This window comes from Rhyacophila brunnea, unplaced genomic scaffold (assembly GCF_057557595.1).
Source record: "Rhyacophila brunnea isolate RB1 unplaced genomic scaffold, BYU_Rbru_1.0 scaffold_23, whole genome shotgun sequence".
In the NCBI taxonomy this organism is placed as follows: Eukaryota; Metazoa; Arthropoda; class Insecta; order Trichoptera; family Rhyacophilidae; genus Rhyacophila; species Rhyacophila brunnea.
The window spans coordinates 26,279,169-26,299,614 of record NW_028232893.1 but is presented as its reverse complement, the minus strand read 5'-3'; the positions used below and the strand labels follow the sequence as shown (position 1 = coordinate 26,299,614).

The window sequence follows — 20,446 nt, the reverse complement described above, 5'->3', positions numbered from 1 at the left end:
ATTTCTTTACATACCTACTTAAGTAGGTATTTTGAAGATGCTCGACCAAACTGATCTATTTGATTATAAACTATTGTCAATAATGAATTTCATCAAATCGATCGTATGAAATTTTCTCACCAACACCACCATCTGTAAATTGTCTTTTTTATTGAAAACAGAATAATATTAATTTTTTTTTCAGAATCTGGATCAGTATGAAACACTGTTTTCATATATGCATTTTATTTTGAAGAAATTTCTATTTAGCTAAAAAACATGCCTATTAATATTAATTATGTGTCAATGATAAATTCTATTTCAATAATAATAATAGCACACGTGTCGCCGCATCAAAGCGGTCTTTGTATTAATTATTATTATTATTACGATCACCGGAGTTTCGGCCGAGGCGATGCATAAAAAAAGGTAATAAAAACCGCGCTCGCAAATAATAATGAGTTCGAGCGGCTTGACATTGTGGCGGGCAAAGGAAAAGTGTGCGATTCTCGTAAACACGAGTATCTTCCGTCTGAACGCTCCCATTTAGTTATGTGTAAATGCGGAATCTCCGCCACACAGGTGGCTTAAAAAAAGTGCGATACGGGTGTCTTCCGTCTGAACGCTCCCATTTAGTTATGTGTAAATGCGGAATCGAGCCACGCCGGTGGCTCGACACCGGAATCCCGTCTGAAAGAGGGCTTAAACGTCTGTCCAATTCAGAAAAAAATTATAATATATACGTACCGAAGTTTAGTTCTGTATACATGTTATTAATTTAATATTTACTTAGGAAATATTCTACATAGCCCCTGCCTAAAGTTGTAGGTGAAATTAAAATTAATTGCTGTGTTCCCTAGTTGAAAGTAAATTTAATAAGCGATGTGAAATCTACTGAATTCACACTCCTGTTGACTAAAATGGTGTTAAAACTTGTTTGTATTAATTGTCAAAAGTCGGCGAACTGAAATTAATTTACGCGGATACAATCAAATTCGGGCACATGTTGGGAATGTTTCTAGTAAATTATTTAAATTTATCAAAATGTCATTAAAAGTTAGCCTCATTTGGTTTATGTTTATACCCACTGTATTAATGCACAATTTGCTGTTTTTCTTTTGTCATTACTGAAGATCGTACCTTTCATTGCTCGGAATATAAAATTACACGAAACGGAATGCTATATCTAAAAAAATGTAAAAAAATATCTTAGTTTTTATTTATTTTACTTATACGAGTATTATATGTATTTAAATGCACGCAATCATTGGTAATATGCTTATAGAGTACCTATAGACCAGGGATGAGCAAACATGAGGTCAACGAGAACCACATTCTGGATTTTCATATATATTACATATTATCTCTATAACTCCTTAGTTAGAAGCAGACTTGAGAGTAGGTCTATCGTTTGGGCCCCGCATCAGTTGAAGTACGGCCTTATGGTGGAGAGAGTCCAAAAGAAATTTTTAAGACTCCTTTACTTTCGGCTGTATGGATATTATCCGTGGCTCTATCCGACTGATTTTCTCTCTGGGATGCTTACAGCGTAAATGTGAACTCTGCCATTCTTGGTGTTGTTGGCTTGTGTGTTTCTGATAATTACCTTAGGAATCGAGGGCATCCGTTGTTTGTTCACCCACGGTGCAGAACTAACCTGCCATTAGTAATGCCAATTGGGAGGGCAGTAACCATGTTTAATGAAATCGCTTCGGATATTGATATATTCCACTTACGTGAGGGTGAATTTAGGTGGACGTTGTTTTATAAGTTTATAAGATAGGGTCTATCAAAGTTCACTCTGTGTGCTTCCATCTAATTTTATTTTGTTACTTATTTTATTTATTTTCTTATTTTATTACTTATTCTCTGTATTTTTATTTTTCAAAATTATTAACACCTATTTTATGTCATGTCGTGAACGCTTTGAATTTATAATTTGTTATGTTCATTATATGTAAAATAAAGAAATTTGATTAGATTTATATTCACAATAATTATGGATCAAGTCCAATTTTCATAAAATTCAATTTTTTTTATTTCAGTGGCTAGATAAAACAGATTTCTATATTGTGTGTTAATATCACAATCGTAACTCTACAATTTTCCGCATAAATGGCAATACTAGTATTGATAAGACATCAAATTGAATGTGAATCATGTCCATTTTGACAGTTCCTTCAGCAGTATAAAGAGGTATTTAATTAACATTAATTTGCTAATATTGATAAAGCCTGAATATACTAATTATAATTTATGTTTCGACTATTTACTTAAATTATTGATGAATGTACTATCAAAATATGGTAACATGTTAACGTATGAAAACATTTCTGAATTTTACAAAAAGAGTTTACCTAACTTTAGGTTCAAATATCTCAGGTTCCATTTTGATGGACTTGATCCATAATTGATTTTGAAGTTATGTTATGTTAGAATATCCCTGTACCTTTAATATCTTAAAATTTACCCTTCGGATATATTATCTAAGTCAGGGGTGGCCAATCTTTTGCATACCATGCGCAATTTTTTTCACAGACGAGTTCAGATGCGCCATACAACTCAAGCACCTTTTCTACCTTCTTACGTTCATTGTTGGGTTTGGAAAATAGGGATCGGATCTGCTTCGCTTAGGAGATGAAAAGAAATAACTCAATCACGCAATTAAATTAATTAATTTATGCCAGTTGATAAAACACACGTTTATTGGAGTACCAATCTACAATAGTCAGAAATGATCTATTGGGCGAGAGGGTGATCGCTGTCGTGGACCCCGCTGATGGCGCTACAGGCGTCGGAGAGTCTCGTTTGGTGAATATAACTCTAGAACCAATGACATTAATATGGACGAATCATCTGACGACACTCACTTTATTGTCGGGTCTGCCGAATGGCATAATCTGTTCTAACGCCATTACAATAAAGGTGATATTGCTATAAATTCCTGATGCCTTTTGTTGGGTCTGCTGAATGGTTCGGTTCGAACGGGTTCGCTCAAATGAACATTGACATTAGAAACACTGCTCTAACGCCATTACAATAAAGGTAATATTGCTATAAATTCCCGATGCGTGATATCGCATAATGGAAATTGCGTGACGTCTACCTATGCATGCGAATGCGCGAATTTACTTGCTAGCTACTGTATTGAGTGCGTCGTCCATTAATAATGTCATTGTCTGGACCACAGTTGTTGGATGTGGTGAGAGAGAGAGAGAGCTCTGAGCGGGATAGAGCACCGAGAGCTTTTGAGCGTTTGGATTTCCCCAGTCTTTTAATGTTTGGTGTTAAATTTGTTACAGAGAGCAGCAGAGAATTCTTAAAATTTGAATCAGTTATTCGCGACCTTGTTTTGCTTTTAATCAGCACTCAGGTATTGAAAATATGAAGATAGATTCAGTTATAGCACCTACTTCAAAATAATAAGAAAGCGCAAAGATGCAATGCTCCACTTGTAATCATTCAATGCGCCACGTTGGCCAACACTGAATTCTAAGTTCATGCTTATGTACAAAAGTGTACAATACTTTGATTTTCTGAGCTATGTCACTGGACTAATTTAGTAATTATATTAGTATTTTTACTAAGAAAACGATTCGAATATAGGCACACACACACGGTTTGTTAATTGCCTTGTTTTCAACCTGTTTCACTCGTGTCTGAAGTAATAAGCAATACGCCACACACATGCATTATTAAATTTAATTATCCACTGCAAGGCCGACTCTCACGAATGTAGTTTTTTTTTTTAATATCTTGAGATAAAAAAAACAACAATCTATGTTTGTTGTAATGTTATGTTGTAAACACCGGGAAAGTGAATTGTTTCTCTTGAGGCGAGATATCTTCTGAATGTTAAATGTGTAATAATTAGTGTAATCAGGTTTATAATATAATAAATTATTATAATTCGGACTAAGGTAGCTGTATGTCATAGTCCACTAGCGAAGGGTGGAGGTAGGCTTTTAAGATCAGCCATAAATAGTGCACACTAAACGTTGTAGTCATACGTATGTATTTGTTTTCATAATAATTTAGTGATAATAATAGAGCAGTGGTAACGAACCTATGGCACACGAGATGATTTTGCATGGCACGCATTTGTAGAGAACAAATACCTATAATAATAAATGACAGATCGCATCGTATAAAATATAGCAGGCAAATACTTTTCAAGATTAAGCATTACGTTTAATTTAAATATATAATTGCATAGGTTGGTCCTTTGACTTTATGAGTCACATATAATATTATCGCACTAATCCACCAGGTGGCGGGGAATGCCGCCTAAAGCTTACAATGCTTGAGACCACTGTAGCGAGGGAATGCCTCATCTGATCGGAGCAATTTTGGTCTCAGTTTGTGCGTAAATAACCAAACTAATTAATACATTAACAAACACTTTCATTTCTACCACCAAATAAGGAACAAATACTTGGTGAAGCTAGAAGTAGTAATTCTGGCAGACAGTTTCAAAATTGGTGGACCGAAATGTATGGCATAATTGAAAAAAGTGATAAATCTATATGTGTGCTATATTTTGTGAGTGGTACAGTACACTCTCACTAATCCGCCGCTCGATTATCCGACAACTAAATATAATCCGCCGTTATTTTTACTAGTTGAAAGCACAACATCAAGCTCTATAATTCGCGTACAAGTATACAACGCAGACGAGACGGGTTTATTGTTTAAACTTCTCCTTCGTAAAACGTACGTTCATCTCGAATAAAGTAATGTACCAGGGAGGAAAGTGCCCATGGACCGCGCCACAAATTATGCCGTGCTCCAATGCAATCGGGACACATAAACTGAAGCTTTTGGTCATAGGGAAAGCCAGGAATCCTAAGCCATTCAAGAATATCTGCCTCACTGAACAACTGATTGTGTCGAGTGATTTACTGTTTAATATTTAGTTTGTAAATATTTGCATAATTTATTAAATACTTGATTTTGATTATAAATAAAACTGCAATTTGCTAGTAAAAATTTCTCAAAACAAAATATTTTTACGAAATACCTGTTTCAATTTTTATCAGATTTGTATGTATGCACTATAATCCGCCGCTTTCACTAATTTGACACTTGTCTGGTTTTTGGGGCGGCGGATTACTGATTACTAAAATCGCCTTTTTAATAGAAATTTTAAAAACTATTTTTTCGTTACAACTGCTCGGCATGTCGGACAGTTGAAAAATAATATTTGGGAAATTTTGTCACGCGTACGTAAAAAGGTTCGCCAACCCTGGCCTAGAGGGATATTTTCAACCTATAAGACGGACTAAACCGGTCCAAATTTATTTATTAAAAGTGGAATAACTACAAAAAAATTTGCGTTTTTTTTAATTAATCAATAATCCAATGCAGTTCCACCATGAATTGACAGTTAACACAATAAAAGTATTTATGTTACATTCACGCAAAAAAACTCGTTTATTTTAAAAACATAATATTATGCAATTAATTATTACTTATTGAATTTGTATTGCTAACTTATACCGTTTTATTTACACAGCAAACATAATGTGTTTTCTGCATCCTGTTTTAGTTGGCTTCTTGTCAAATCAATATTCTATTTTCAAAATGACATTAAAACATGTTCAATAATAGCTAATATTAAATTATCGACTAGTACATTCATGACCACGCTAGGTACAACTTGTTTCAACAGATTTTAGCATGTCTGTGTTCGGAATTGTGTCAAGTTTTAGTGTTTTACGTGTGTTGTTTATGGGATGTGAAACCATGGGCAAATGAGTCGCAGTTTGAAAACCTATGGCCTAGCTATAAATATAGCACATTAGCGTGACTTTAGAAGGTTTTGACAGAAAACAAGACATTGTCGGAGCGGCGCTGAGCGAGAGAAAGCGTTGCAATAGGCTTGTTTTAAGTGCAGTCCAAAATAATAATCATATCCCAGCACAAAGGCATAATAATTATTGCACGTGTGGTCGTTCAAGGTTAAATTATTCCATTATAGTCGGGAAAGTAAATAATGTCCGGAAATTTGTACGTATGCAGTTCGCCGTGTCACACTTCGCCGTGAAATGTTGTATCGGAAATATATAGCCATACGAGATATTAAAGACCGTCAAATTAATTTGGGTCGTATAAAGTACTGTCATGAAATTCATGTCTCAATAAACACGGTTCTTGTCGGTTTACACTTTACAAGAAGCCAGCAGCATACAAATTTTGAAAATAGCCGATATATTGGATTATTTGTTAGGTTAGGTTAGGTTTTCACTCTTGTCAAAATCAGCTATGAAAATTGAATTAATGTTCATATTGAATCTAATAAAATTGGAGACCGTAAATTATACGGTCATCTCTTTCCGATAAGAAAGCTCATGGCAAACTGTGCTACAGTGAAATGTTTTACGTACAATTAACATTTGTAACCAAAGTAAATGCGGTGGAGGGTTTTAGTTCCAAAAACGACCGCGGTGTTGTAGAAGACGTTATATAGAAGCCGTACTGTAGAGACATCGTAATTTAAAAAAAATCTTTGTTGATAGTAAATAAAATAATATATTATTTATCCTACTAAATAAAATGTTAACAAAAACAGTGCAGTATTGATAAAATCACATAGAGAGTGTAAACAACAAAATAATGGAAACCTGTGAAAAAGTGACTATAATAATCCATCGGCTATCGAGTCAGTGATAACAATACCATTTGGAGTATCACCTGAAGAAAACGATGGCTTTGAGCTATCTGGATGAGCTGTCTTGCGTCTTGGACATCCGGAGATTGGGAGTGCAGCATCGTGCTCTCAGCGCTGACAGCATCATCAATGAACAAACATATCAGGTAAACTTTGTCCAAATACTGTTATGCACGTAGTATTTTGCATGCTTCTAGCATTTCTAGATTAAAAAAAACCAGCTGAATAACCGTACAATTTTGACAATTCATTATTAAATCGTGCAGTAACATATTATTATCGTCGCCCCAAAAGCAAAAAGGGACATTTTGACGGGTTTGAGTTATGAATGTAGTTTTGTTCGTATTTTTGAAGTTATACTTCTTTTAGCGCGTTTGGGAAATCAGATCAGAGTGTATTTTTGGCGTGTGACATGTAACACATAATTTATTGTTTCACACGAAAAAAAACGCACTCGATATGATTCGAACCACCGATTGTTCGGTTATCAGCCGAACGCACTACCTTTACGCCACAGTATGATACTGCAATCGTGACGATTATACAGTACAATATTATAGTTTAGAATTGTTCCGTTGTCTAGGCAGCCAATTTATTATTGTCGGCCATTTGCAATTCCTTAAGTAAACAAACGATTAAACGTCAGAGTGACAGTTGGTACTTTAAAAATAAAAACAACGAGAAACCATTATTTAATTTAGTAATATAAGTTAAAGTGTATAGAAATAAACTAACGGCGTTCCAATAAGCGGTACCTTTTCTCGAGTGTGTAATTTAACAAGATAATTAAGAGCTAGTCAAAGAATCTAGTTTATCACACGTTTTTTGTTTTATTACGCCAAAGACGTATAACTTCTAACGCGCGTACAAAAGTACACACACCGACTTTTTTTAAAAATACATATTATATGCAAAATGACATTTGTGGAGCTGAAATCCATGAAATCACAATTTACGAAAGAAAATGAAGGTCACTTGTGTATTTTGTAAACTAATCTTCAATTAACGTATAACAAAAACGTAAAATGTACACGATTTTGCCAGTCTATGTGCAGTGGTTACAAAAATAATATTAGAAAAAGGTACTATCTGTAATTATTTGAAAATGTGTAAAGGCCTTTTAAAAAGGGCCTTTGTGATGAGAATCTTCGCAAGCCATGAAAAGTAAAAAATAAATAAAAATTACTATTCAATATTTGAGTAATAAGTAATTTTTACTCTGAATTTCATTTCAAAGTATTAAGAAATAACCTCCACACGATTTTTTTTCTTAAAAACTTAAAAATGCGTTTTTCACAAAATGCTATTTTTGCACAAGTGCCCTTTTGCTTTTGATGCGACGATATCATTTAGATAAGAAACGAAAAAAACCGTTATAAATGATTTGTATAAGAACAATAATCCACAAAGAAGGTTTTTGTGAATACTGAAACATGAGAAAGTCGCGGACTGAACTCAATTACACCAATTAGGTATCTATTAATTGTCAACCGATAACTGACAGAAGTTGTCCATGTTACAATCCGAACTTTCCAATTAGTTATCTTAGATGGGTTATATATGCAGTTTGCCGTATTACAGTTTACCGTGAGCTGTTTTACAAAAAACATATTATGGCCGTAGATTCTTGGAGCACTTCACTAGTACCTGCTTTTGAATCATTCAAATTCTATATACATATAAATACGATACGGTTGTACCTTTTTCTAATTTATGTACCCACCTTCTGTCTTTTCCTTGTATTCAGGCGTTTGTTATTAATACTATATGCCATGCGGCCATCTGTTTTCGATACAACGGCTAACCGTGAACAGTGAAACGGCGAACTGCATAAGTGCAATTTCCACACCCAAATGACGGTATCGTTGCTGCCTTCACATTTGTGTCGCCGGTTGTCCATATAACTGTCATTTTTCAGTTTTTCTCTGTTACATAATAATATATTTCACACCAGAAAGTATGCTGATGGGTTAATTACGATATATAATAATAACAACGTTTTTATTAGCTCGTATTCTTATTTGTCCGGTACAAATCTTGCAATCGATTTTTAACTAACTTCCCGACTAGCTAGACATTTGAAACTATTAGAATATGTCAGAACACGATGCCAATATATTCTTTTAATACTTTTAGCCATCTTTAAGTAGAATTGAATTCATTTTCAGTTAATTCTGTTTAGTATGAAAAGTTATTTCGGAAGAAATCCGTAATCCAATCCACTATTATTGGTTGCTAGGTGTCTGGGGTCCTAACAACTAAATTATTAATATATACGTGCGTTACTATGGAAATCAATATGAAATGTCAAAATGACATTTCAGTATTACTTCTATCAAGTACATTTTTTTTGATCATTCAAGATAGTGAAGTCAAGTTTATATGATTCAACAGAAAATTTAAAAACGTTGTATATAAAAAGTTCTTTTTATCTTGTAATTATTTTATTTATATTCATAGAACTTGTGAAAGGCAAGCCTGTGGGCCACATTCGAACGAATCTTTTTTACAAACCTAACCATAATATTATATTATGACATAAATAACAAAGATATTAATTAATAATATATATTATTTTTAAAAACAACTTGATCATTCTGCACAGATGTATAGAATCAATAATGAAATTATTAACAGTTGAATTTAATGACTAACGTAAAAATATTATGTCATTATCAACCTATATATATCGTCACTGTTTGGCAGAAGACACGTATTCGAAAAAAATACAAATTGAGTTAGTTATACCAAAATGTTCCTTATTTCAAACATTACCGTCTGGAAACCTTCTTAATAAATAAACAGTCTTTATTTTAAAGTCATCCTTTTTACGATTACTTAATAAACTCACATGATAGACTATTTCAAACATTTTAACAACTTCAAAGTCAAATTACTAAAAACTAGTATTCTCCAGTTAGTGTGTTCTGCCAGAACAGAGACGATATATCGTCGTCACGAACGTTAGTTGCTCTTCAAAGTTGTACCGTGTATGTACCAAAATAATAACCTCAGAGAGATTGGTTTTCGGCCACTGGAGTGTGCATTCACATCTAATATATTATGGTATATATGAAAATATACATTCTTGCTCGTTGTAAGACTACGCTTACTTTAGAAAGTTGGGTAATTTTCCATGTATGTCCTTTGTCGCAATATCCGACCTTTTTCGTAAGGATTTTCCCTTTCAACACAGGGCTAGAAATCTCTGAGATTAACACTGTCTCGTGGAAAATTAATTTGACCATCTGAGCTAGGTAGGCCATATTATAACAAAAAATCTAACACATTTTTTTTTATAAAATATACATATCATTAGATACATAATATGTATATAATATATTACATTAAACTTATCGAGCGCACCGGTTCGCAAAAGTTTCCATTTCGAACGCTGTTTTCGCCCACATAATATAATATGACGATTCTACGATTTTCCACAAAACTATATACTTATAAGATTTTAGATATTAAGTCAAACCAATCCGGCAGAGCTTGGTGGAAAAACCATTGTGTCTGGAACATCCGAGAATGGTTCAAACCCTCGGCTCCAGAGATCACGGCTTCATAGACTGGCACCTTGGTACTTTTTCCACCGTGGGACACAGATATAAATATATTTTTTAATATGTACCTATATTCAGCGGTGTTTTTCCTTGATGCAGATTAATCAGCCGATTCGTCAGAAGTTTTAAAAAAGGGGTCTTGAAACAGTTCAAACCAGTCATATAATAAAATTATAACAAAACCTTAATAAGACGCGTATTTTTCACAAATTAGCATAAGCACTTATATATATCTTCCGACCATGTCCGATCCTAATAAGATCATATGGGCCTCCACAGATTGGAGGCTATACTTCAGTTGAGGCATGGTCTTAAAAGATCGTAACTATGCGACGCGCGGATTTTGCAAATGACGCGTGCCGAACAAAACATAATTTGTCATAAAAATTCAACATTCCATTTCATGTTATGTTTATTGTTATATTGGTAATAATAACACTATATTATTCATTGAAATGTTTTCTTTTTCGAGTACATGCGTATCATTTTTCTTGTCACCTTTACACGATGTAAGAATTTATTCATCCGGCGCCATCACAAAACAAATTGACGTGCTTACACCTGCCGCTCTCCGATTGGTGACGAGTGCGAAATTTCGTCTCGCCTATTGCTGAAAATTATTTGCCGTTTCACTTATGTATGCTCTTGTTTTTATGAGAAATGGATGTCAGCCACTTGCTCAACATATTAGGTCCATACTCTGACTCATACACGGATTGGAAAACAATATATCTACTTGCCAGACCCAGGATTCGAACCTGGGACCCACGACGCTATAGGCCGTGCTTAAGCCGCGCGGCCATCGTGGGGGTTATTTATAATTAATACAAGTTGCAGGTGTGATTCTAGGAAAGAAATAATATATTGATATTTTTATTAGGCATCTACGTTTTTTTTTTTTTTTAGAATTATTAATAACCATTTCCTTGCTTTTTCGTACAAGGTGGTTGTTAGTAATTTTGGACAACCACAAATACCCAGGCTTTGAGAAAAACACATACATATTGTGCCCTCACCGGGAATCGAACCCATAACTCTCGGGCGGAAGGCCAGTGCCTTATCCACTGCACCACGAGAGCCGCCTAGGCATCTACGTTGGTGATTGGCATTTGCGGTTTTTTGTTTTCGTGTGTTCAAAATCACTCAATGCCAGAGGCGTTCAAGCTCCGCCACTGGTAATATTATTTTTTTTCTTTGTATTCCGCCAAAATGTGCGATAGCATTGTGCATGTAATATTTTTATTAATATGCATGCACATGGCCTCACAAAATTAATTATTTTAAATTAATATTTTTTGGTGAAATTCGCATGACGCGTCTCTAAAATTCGTTTATAATTTGAAAAATAATTGAATCCACACTTCCGTTGACAAAAAAAAAACCGATTAGGTACCCACTTCTGATGGACACCATTGTCAAAGGTCAATCGCGTGGAAATAAAATCAAGCTTGCATGACCACTATTTGTATGACCTTCAACAAGTTTATTGGGCAATAAGTTTTTTTGTCGTATTTCGTTCGGAAGTGCAAGGCCATTGGTTACTTGACCGGCGTCTAATTTGACTGCCCCCGAGGCTGCGTAACACGCACGGGGAACAGAAATGAGTCTAATTATATTATTATTAAAGCCTTAAGGCAGTTTCAGACAATGATTTATAAAATAAACTTAAATGAACGTGGTACTTAAGTATCAGGCGCACAGCAAAAACCTTCGCCTTAATCTAGTCATTCGAGTGCTGTGACACGTGTCGCCAGATGATACTATTGGCACCAGGGCTCGAAATGGACCGAAACGCACCGGAGCACCGTTCCGTACATAATTATTTTCCTTTTGACAGCTTCTCAAATGAGTATTTTCCGACTAACTTTCTTCAAGGCTTGCTCGCCTTTCATTATCTTAAAGCATTTTTCCCTGCTCTCACGTGATACCTATAGTTTCCAATCAAGATATTATGGAAAATTTGAATTTTTATGCACCCGTTAATAAAATTATATGCGTGGTCGTAGCCATGACATGGGTGAAAGCTGTTTCTCATGTCAGGCTCACCAGGCACCAATAGCGAGGGCTGTGCGGCTGGTCAATGCACTCCCTAGAGATGTAGACATTTTTACCGATGCTTTATGTATTCTGCTTTTAAAATTATATTTTATTATATAATTTGTTTTTTTTTTTTGAAATGGGTATTGTTGTTTTTTTTATTTTATTTCTTTTCTATAAAATAATTTTTTGCTTTGTTTTTTTCCTCTAGTTGATTTACTTGTACTTTTTATTCTAAGTGTCACGTTGTGAACGTATTGAATTAATAATTTGTTATGTGTTCAACATGTCTTTTTTAAAATAAATAAATCATTTCTTTTCTTTCATGACCCGATTAAAATAAGCGATCCATACGATTTTTCAAATTTAGAATCTACATTATTTTATATGACGTGTATGTTTAATACATCTTTTCTCTATCGCTCTCTCTTACAGATTTTCATATGTTTTCTCGCATGCGTTACAGACGAATATATAGACTATTTGTGACTGAGGGATGGCGAACCTTTTTACGTACGCGTGCCAAAATTTCCCAAATAATATTTTTTGACCGTCTGACGTGCCAAGTAGTTTTTCATGGCGAAAAATAACGTTTTTTAAAGTTTTCTAAAATAATAGTTTCTAAAAATAAGTACTACTTATTACAAAAAAATACAATTGAGTTCTTGATATTATATCTTCCATCGTATTTCTAGCTGAAGGCATATCTTTTATTCTTTGAATATTTTTTCCTTGTTTTCAAATTTCTCAAAGACATCGTGAAAGTATTAAACCCCCCCACTCCCCCTTCTTTCATACTATATTCTCCATCACTGAACGGTTTTCCATTTTTAGATATTACGTTTGAGGTAAAATAACAAGCAGTTATTATATTTGAATGACTGCCGATAATTAATTTCATAAGGTTTGTTCATTAAACGTAATGATTATCCTTGAAAAGGATTTGAATGCTATTTCTTATACAATGCGATTTGTCATTTATGCGTGAATTTCGTCATTTTCGTTTGCGCATCGGTGGTAAACATAATATGAAAAACCGAAGAAAATACGCATGGCTATGTCGTATATATAGTACGGAAGTACCTACTTACCGGTAGTCCCAGAAGTACCCGACCCGACGTGTAGATAGCAGTTGTTGTTTAAAAATAATGACCATGATAGAAAGTACCAACCTTATAAAGCCTAAGTTTGAAGTTTGGCGACGCTAAATTGTTCAGTAATTATTTGTCAGCCATCAACAGTGAACAAACTCAGTGAATTTGTAAACATGGAAAAAATTGGTCACAGTTATGTGATACAATACTTTCATTTGAAAGACTTCAGTCCAACCAATATAAAGGCGGCGCTAGATTCTACTCTAAGGGTGTCTGCTCCTTTGTTTACAACAGTAACATATTGGGTGGCCGAGTTTAAACGAGCTCGGACGAGCTGCCAAGACAAACATCGCAGTGGTCGACCAAATGAGGTGACCACGCCAGAAATGGTGCGAAAATCCACAAAATGGTATCGGATGAACATCGACTGAAATTGCGCGAGCTAGTAGACATAGTAAGCATGTCAAAAAGTGCTGTACATCACATATTGACTGAATATTTGGACATGAGAAAGCTGTGCGCAATGTGGCTGCCGCGATTACTCACAATGGAACAAAAACAGCATCGTGAGGATGTTTCAATCGAGTGTTTGTCAAAGTTTCACAGCAATAAAGCAGAGTTTTTGCGTCAATTCATAAACATGGCTGAAACATGGGTCCATCACTTCACACCTGAGACGAAAGAACAGTTAAAACAATCGACTGAAAAGGGAGAATCGGTTCCAAAGAAGGCGAAGACAGTTCCATCTGCAGGCAAGGTCATGGCGTCAGTTTTTTGGGATGCGCGTGGGGTAATTTTCATTGATTATCTTCAGAAAGGCAAATCAATCAACGGCGTGTATTATGCAAACTTATTGCAGCGTTTGAGTGATGAAATCAAGAAAAAACAACCGCATTTTGGCGAAAAAGAAAGTTTCGTTTCATCTGGATAATTCATCAGTTCACACATCCGTTATCGCCATGGCCAAAATCAATGAGTTAAAGTTCGAATTGCTTCCTCACGCACCCTATTCGCCAGATTTAGCCTCCTCGGATTATTTTCTGTTTCCAAACTTGAAAAAATTGTTCGGTGGTAAAAGATTTGCCAACAATGAAGAGGTGGAGTCTGCGGTCGATGGCTATTTTGAGGAGCTCGACGATTTTCACTATAAACAGGGTATCGAAGCTATTGGACATCGTTGGGTATCGACCTAAAAGGAGACTACGTAGAGAAATAAAAATATTTTTTCCCAAACTTTTTGTGTTTTCTTTGTTAGGTCGGGTACTTCTGTGGCTACCTTCGTAGATATTTATTTGTATTTTTTTATAAAAAAAAAACACTTTTTAAATATATATAAAATAGTAAGTAAGTTATTTCTTTTCTCTTCAAAATGAAACATTCGCGTGCCACTAGTGGCACGCGTGCCATGGGTTCACCGTCCCTGATATAAGGTAACGATGTTCACTCTTGGTATCACGAGGCGCGAAGAAGTTTGCAATATTATATTAAAATTCCCATCGAGTGAAGGCAATGCGAAAATTACTCGACCCTCGTGTCCATTGTCTGGGAAGCAACCTGATTTATTATTTTATTTATTTTCCAACACCAACAAACAGCTCGACCGACATAATATTAAAGAATGTTTCCATTCCGACCGAGAGAAAGTGATTATTTTTTTGTTTGTCTGATATTATTCTGTTGTAGTATTATTTTATTACAAGTATTGGATAATACCACGTCAGGTTGGACGACGCAAAAAATGGAGAAACTCATTGCATTATACCGACAAAGAATTAATATTGTTTTAAAATTAAGTTTTACGTAGTTTTATTTTAAGTATTATTGCTCGATTTGTTTACATATTACTTGTTTGCGTACATAACGCGCCTTGCTGGTTCATGCATTATATTATGCACGTCTCAGTGGCGAAGGGAGGAGGTAGGCTGTTAAGATCCGTCATAAATAGAGCACACTAAATTTTGTCAGTTATTCACACGTATCTGTTTTCAGTGATATAAGACTACAATTATTTACAGATGTTGTTGGTTAGTTTATAAAATTCAGAAATAGTCAAAAAATACTCGTCTGTCTATAAAATATCTAAAATTATGCAATTAAATCATACATAACTTTGAATATTTGGTTTAGGCAGGGCCTAATGAATTTAAAAAGAATGAACCAACAATATGTGTAATAGGTATTCTTAATCCAATGAAAACAAATAAGTATGAATAAAAGAAAAGTGTGCACAATTTTGTTGTATCGCCCAAAATATACCAAATAATCTATCATGGCTTGGTTTTTCAATAAAATCAAATACGAAAATGACTACCAAAATTTGATGTGCACTATTTATGGCATATCTTAAGGCTATACTTCAACTGGGGCACGGTCTAAAACGATCATGACTACGCGACGCGAAGATTGTGCAAATGACGCATGCAGAACAAAACATAATTTGTCATAAGAAGTCAACATGCGTCCATTTAATGTTATGTTTATTGTTCTATTACTAATAATAATAATATATTCATTGACATGTTTTCTTTTTCAAGTAAATGGGTAACGTTTTTTAGTCATCTTTACAAGATTTAAGAGTTAATTCCCCCGTTGCCATCACAAAACAAATTGACGTATTCACAGCTCGACTTTCGCTCTTTGATTGCCAGCCAGTCCCAAATTTCATCGCACCTATAGTTGAAAATTATTTGCCGTTTCACTGAAGTACCGTCTTAACAGTATACCTCCACCCTTCGCCACTGGCACGTGGTCAATCCAGGGAAGTCTCTGCATTTTCATATACCACATGATCTTTTCGCCTCAGGTCAGGTTCTTTAGTAGGATTTGGTTACATGTAGAGTTGGGTATTTCCCGAGAAAATCTCAATCTCGAGATTCGAGATTTCCAAAATTCTCGAGAATTCTCGAGAAACCGGGAAATTAAAAAAAAACCTGTAAAAATCTAAATAATTAGTGTAAAAACAGGCAAATTCAGAATGAAAGAAAATGTAAGAAGACAAACAAAATAGAAGTAGGAAAACAAAAATAATTAAAAACATTACTTATTAAAATAGAATTTCAAAAACACAGACTGTCAATCGCTGCGTCTGACAATCGCGTACGCTTTTGAGACACAAAATTCCCTGATGTTGCAAAATTTGGGTTCATTCTGAGTCAACGTTGGTTTAATTGTGTTAAATGCCCCGATCAGTCTTTGAACGTTTTGTGTGTTCTGTCCACTTTTTTCATATAGAAAATAGTTTATTCAATTATATCCCGAATCCCGATAAAAGATTCTCGAGATCCGGGATTTCCCGAAATGTTAAAAATTTCAATTCTCGAGATTCGGGATGGAAAATCTCGAAAATTTCTCGAGAATTCCCGTCGGGAATTCCCGAAACCCAACTCTAATCATGGCTGAATGTTATTGAGACCGAATGAGTTTATTTCGACTAGCACTTAAAAACACGTGCCATTTATTGGAGATGTGACGTTTTATTGGATGACAATTATGTTCATATTAATTTGATCTAGACCTTTGTATTGTGACGCATTGGTCAATCACTGTAGATTACTGACTACTACTGTTTTGTGAATAAATGAATTTAATTTAAATTTTATACGACAAATTATGGTAGGGCGGCACTTTAGCTAGCGATGTCACTGACTGATAAGATAACTCGCGGTGACATATTGCATAATTATGGTGTATAGGTACTGTGACCATATTTCATTCACACAGTTATCCTGTTTTCCACCCAACATAAAATTTAAAATTTTTTTCGAGAGCCTTTATTATTTTTAATTATTTGTTCTTTTTTCAAATCAAACAAGTGACAGAAACCCCGCAGGAAAAGTATTTTTTTACTTTTCTTCCCAAAAATAATTTCCTCCCAAATATACTAATCCTCTAAAGTGCATTATGTGTCTTTCGAATAAACTGCATTTTTTAACATACACAAAGAGTTTTTTTTTATTAATTAAGATAAATCTATGAGACAACCCGTTTAAATAAAGAATTGTCCTCTTAAATAATATTAAACAAAGCATAGTCACTGTGTATTATATGGGTTACGTCTAGTGACGTCCATAAACAAAATGCCGCCCCTAGGCAGCGCCAAAATTCCGCCCCATTTTTTATACCGTATTTTCTATCATCATTTCATGACTCCAATATCTAAGAAATTGGTATGGGTACATTACAAACAAAATATATACCACTAAATCTAATTGAAATGCCATCAAGAGACAATATTGCGAGTCCACGATTTCAGATACATTTAAAAATACACCTGACAACTTTCAAGAATCGCGAGTGACTGTAAAAAATATTTGGATAAATTAATTATACTACATATAATTCAATTATAATTCGCAAATATGCACGTGTCATTGCTGGACATCAAGGACGTGACGTCTAAAGAGAACGGAAGTAAACTAGACATCGCGAACCCGACAAAAAATTACAGTCTTGTTGAACCTTTTATGTTAATTAATACATTTTGTTTCCAACCAGTGTGTTGATTTTTTAATGGAATGATATTTTCGTTATGACTAAGTTTAGGTAGTTATTTCTATATACTAAATTAATGATTCTCGTCGATTTGCCGCCCTTCGAGTAACTACCGCCCCCAAGTGACGCTCAACCTGCCTACCCCCACCGAACGTCACTGGTTACGTTACATGATTATGTGTAACATGACGTAGCTATAAATACTGTTAAGCACACCTAATATTAAAATTATGTTCTCAAACTTTTGGAACATTTGGAATTAAGTCATTATTTGGTATTATGTGATTTATACATATTAGCAATACTTCGCAATGCGACGTGTAGATTAATTAGTACCCTGGTATGCAACCAGTAATAAAATATTAATAATAAATTGAGCAATGAGTTTGAATGATGAATTTTCCTAAACATTTATAAACGTAACATACGCTCAAAATATTATATTGTCATCTTCGAAAAAATCCGTTATTGTGTATCTGTTCCATAAAAATTTACAATTTTATTTCACCCGTAGAACCAGACATTTTAAAATACTTCTATATTTAAATCACTGACGAATGACTTTGGTAAAATATCACATCTCAATTAACATAACTGACTGAATAACTTTATGTTAGTCTATGACTGAACTAACTGATAAGTAAATAAACATCACGAGATAAATTATTTTGGTACTGTTCGGTTATCAGGAATACAGCGGAGAACACATTTTGAAAATAGCCGATAAACTGGATTATTTGTTAGGTTAACCTAACCTAACCTAACCTAACCTAATCTAAACTAACCCAAATTAACAAATTATTCAGTATATCGGGTATTTTCAAAATGTGTTTTCCGCTGTATTACTGATAACCGAACAGTACCATTATTTTTTATTTTTAAAAACAATCAATATATTTATATGTTATTGTATCCCTTAGACATTATTTTTTAAAATTGTCTTGTTATTAATTATTTTGAACAAAAATGCAGCCATAGATAATAATATTACGGGAAAATGCGTTAGGCGTAGCTTTAGCACCCTATCGATTTGTATGGACTGGAACGGACACGCTGAGGTCACGTGACATAATTTATATACAAAAACGCTCGGATTCACCAGCAAATAATCCATACATAATGTTGAAGAGAGACGCGACGTAGCGTATTTTTGTAAACTTTCGACAGATGGTGCTTATTATATAATACATTCCATAATTATACAATAGATGTCGTTGGAAAATTGAATAAATACGTCAATATGATTTTTAGCTTTAAATAATTGCCTAGTTTGGATTCTTCGCCACTGGTACATTGGCAGTCGGAATTTATGGTATTTATTTTGTTTTTTATCATTGGGGCTTCAAAATCAGTCAGTGCGTTAGGCAGGTTTCCACGTACCTAAACCCGCCAATGACTGCACACCTTTTGGTGAAAAAGTTTATTATTCAGGTCAGTTTGCAGTCTCTGTTTATGAACATTTATCTTTCGGAATATCTCTAGGCTTACGGACTGTCAGTTGGCTAGACCTGATAATATAAATGATGAGTTACGAGTGTTGCCTTATGAAATAGTGCTGTGTAAATTCTTAGATATCTTGTAACAGGCTTCTCTTCAAATGATAAATGATATTCTAGCATTTAGATGATTTATTTTACTATGAAAATGCAACGTCACAACGTATAATAAAGCAATTATTAAGTAATTACGATGGTTTGTGGAAGAGAAAAGCATTAACTGTTTAGCGGTTTTTTTGGAAAAATCTGATTACTGTCTGAGTATATCTGACAATAGAAATATCGCAACGTGAGTTAGAGGTGGGAGAACTGGTCGATTTAGAAGACTAGGTATACTTACTACCAGTATAAAAAATACTTAGTATCGAAACTTGTTCCTAAATACTTACTAGTATTTGGAATACTATATAGAGCGTTTGGCGTGCGTATGCGACAAAAGTTTCATACTCAACTGAAACTAAAACCAACTCCATATTAGTATTTTAAATACGTATCGGCTCAGGGAACTCAGACTGTGTATCGGCTTCAATAGAATCGCTAAAAATACGGGCTAAAAATAGTCCCATTTATTATAACATTTTAAATTTATGAGTTGTTTTTCTATTAGGTTACAATATTCTTGTTAACAAAAATGAATAACAGTTATTTTTTCAATTTTAAACATGTTTTGAGCGGTCATATAACAAGCTTAAGCCTGTGTGTCATCTCACTACTGTGCTGCGACACAAAATTTATGACCTATTATTCAAACATTCAAACGCAATAGACTAATAAATTAAAATATACCTATATTCAAGTGCTATCTCGTTCGCGCGCATTTAATGTCAATAGTGTTGAAAGTCTAGCAACTGGCGAGTGCACAGAACAGCGACTCGTGATGATATCATCACAAGTTTTGTGGAATAAGTTTATTAGGCCACACATACTTGAGTCTGGGTAGTTTCATCCGAAACTTGAGTACACAAACTGGTGACAGTATTTCCAACTCACCTCTAACATGAGTGTAAAACGATAGTAAGTGTTTTTTTTTGGATTTCGAATAATTCGATACGCTCTTTTGCCTGATTACCTCGCATAAAATTAGATCAAATGATATTCACTTGTATTAATATA

At 34.3% G+C, this 20,446-nt stretch overlaps 1 protein-coding gene across 2 annotated transcripts in view; it reads left to right on the top strand.

Moving 5' to 3' along the window:
- LOC147069768 (rho GTPase-activating protein 15-like) overlaps positions 1–20,446 on the top strand; it is a 198,042-nt gene that overhangs the window by 30,941 nt on the left and 146,655 nt on the right. Inside the window, exon 2 of one of the 2 annotated variants that reach the window (XM_085950522.1) lies at positions 6,551–6,795. In XM_085950522.1, the coding sequence (XP_085806648.1) occupies positions 6,685–6,795 (111 nt within the window). In that variant the 5' untranslated portion in view covers positions 6,551–6,684. Of the gene's footprint in view, positions 1–6,504; positions 6,796–20,446 lie in introns of those variants that run through there. The other variant, XM_085950523.1, reaches the window with a different exon arrangement.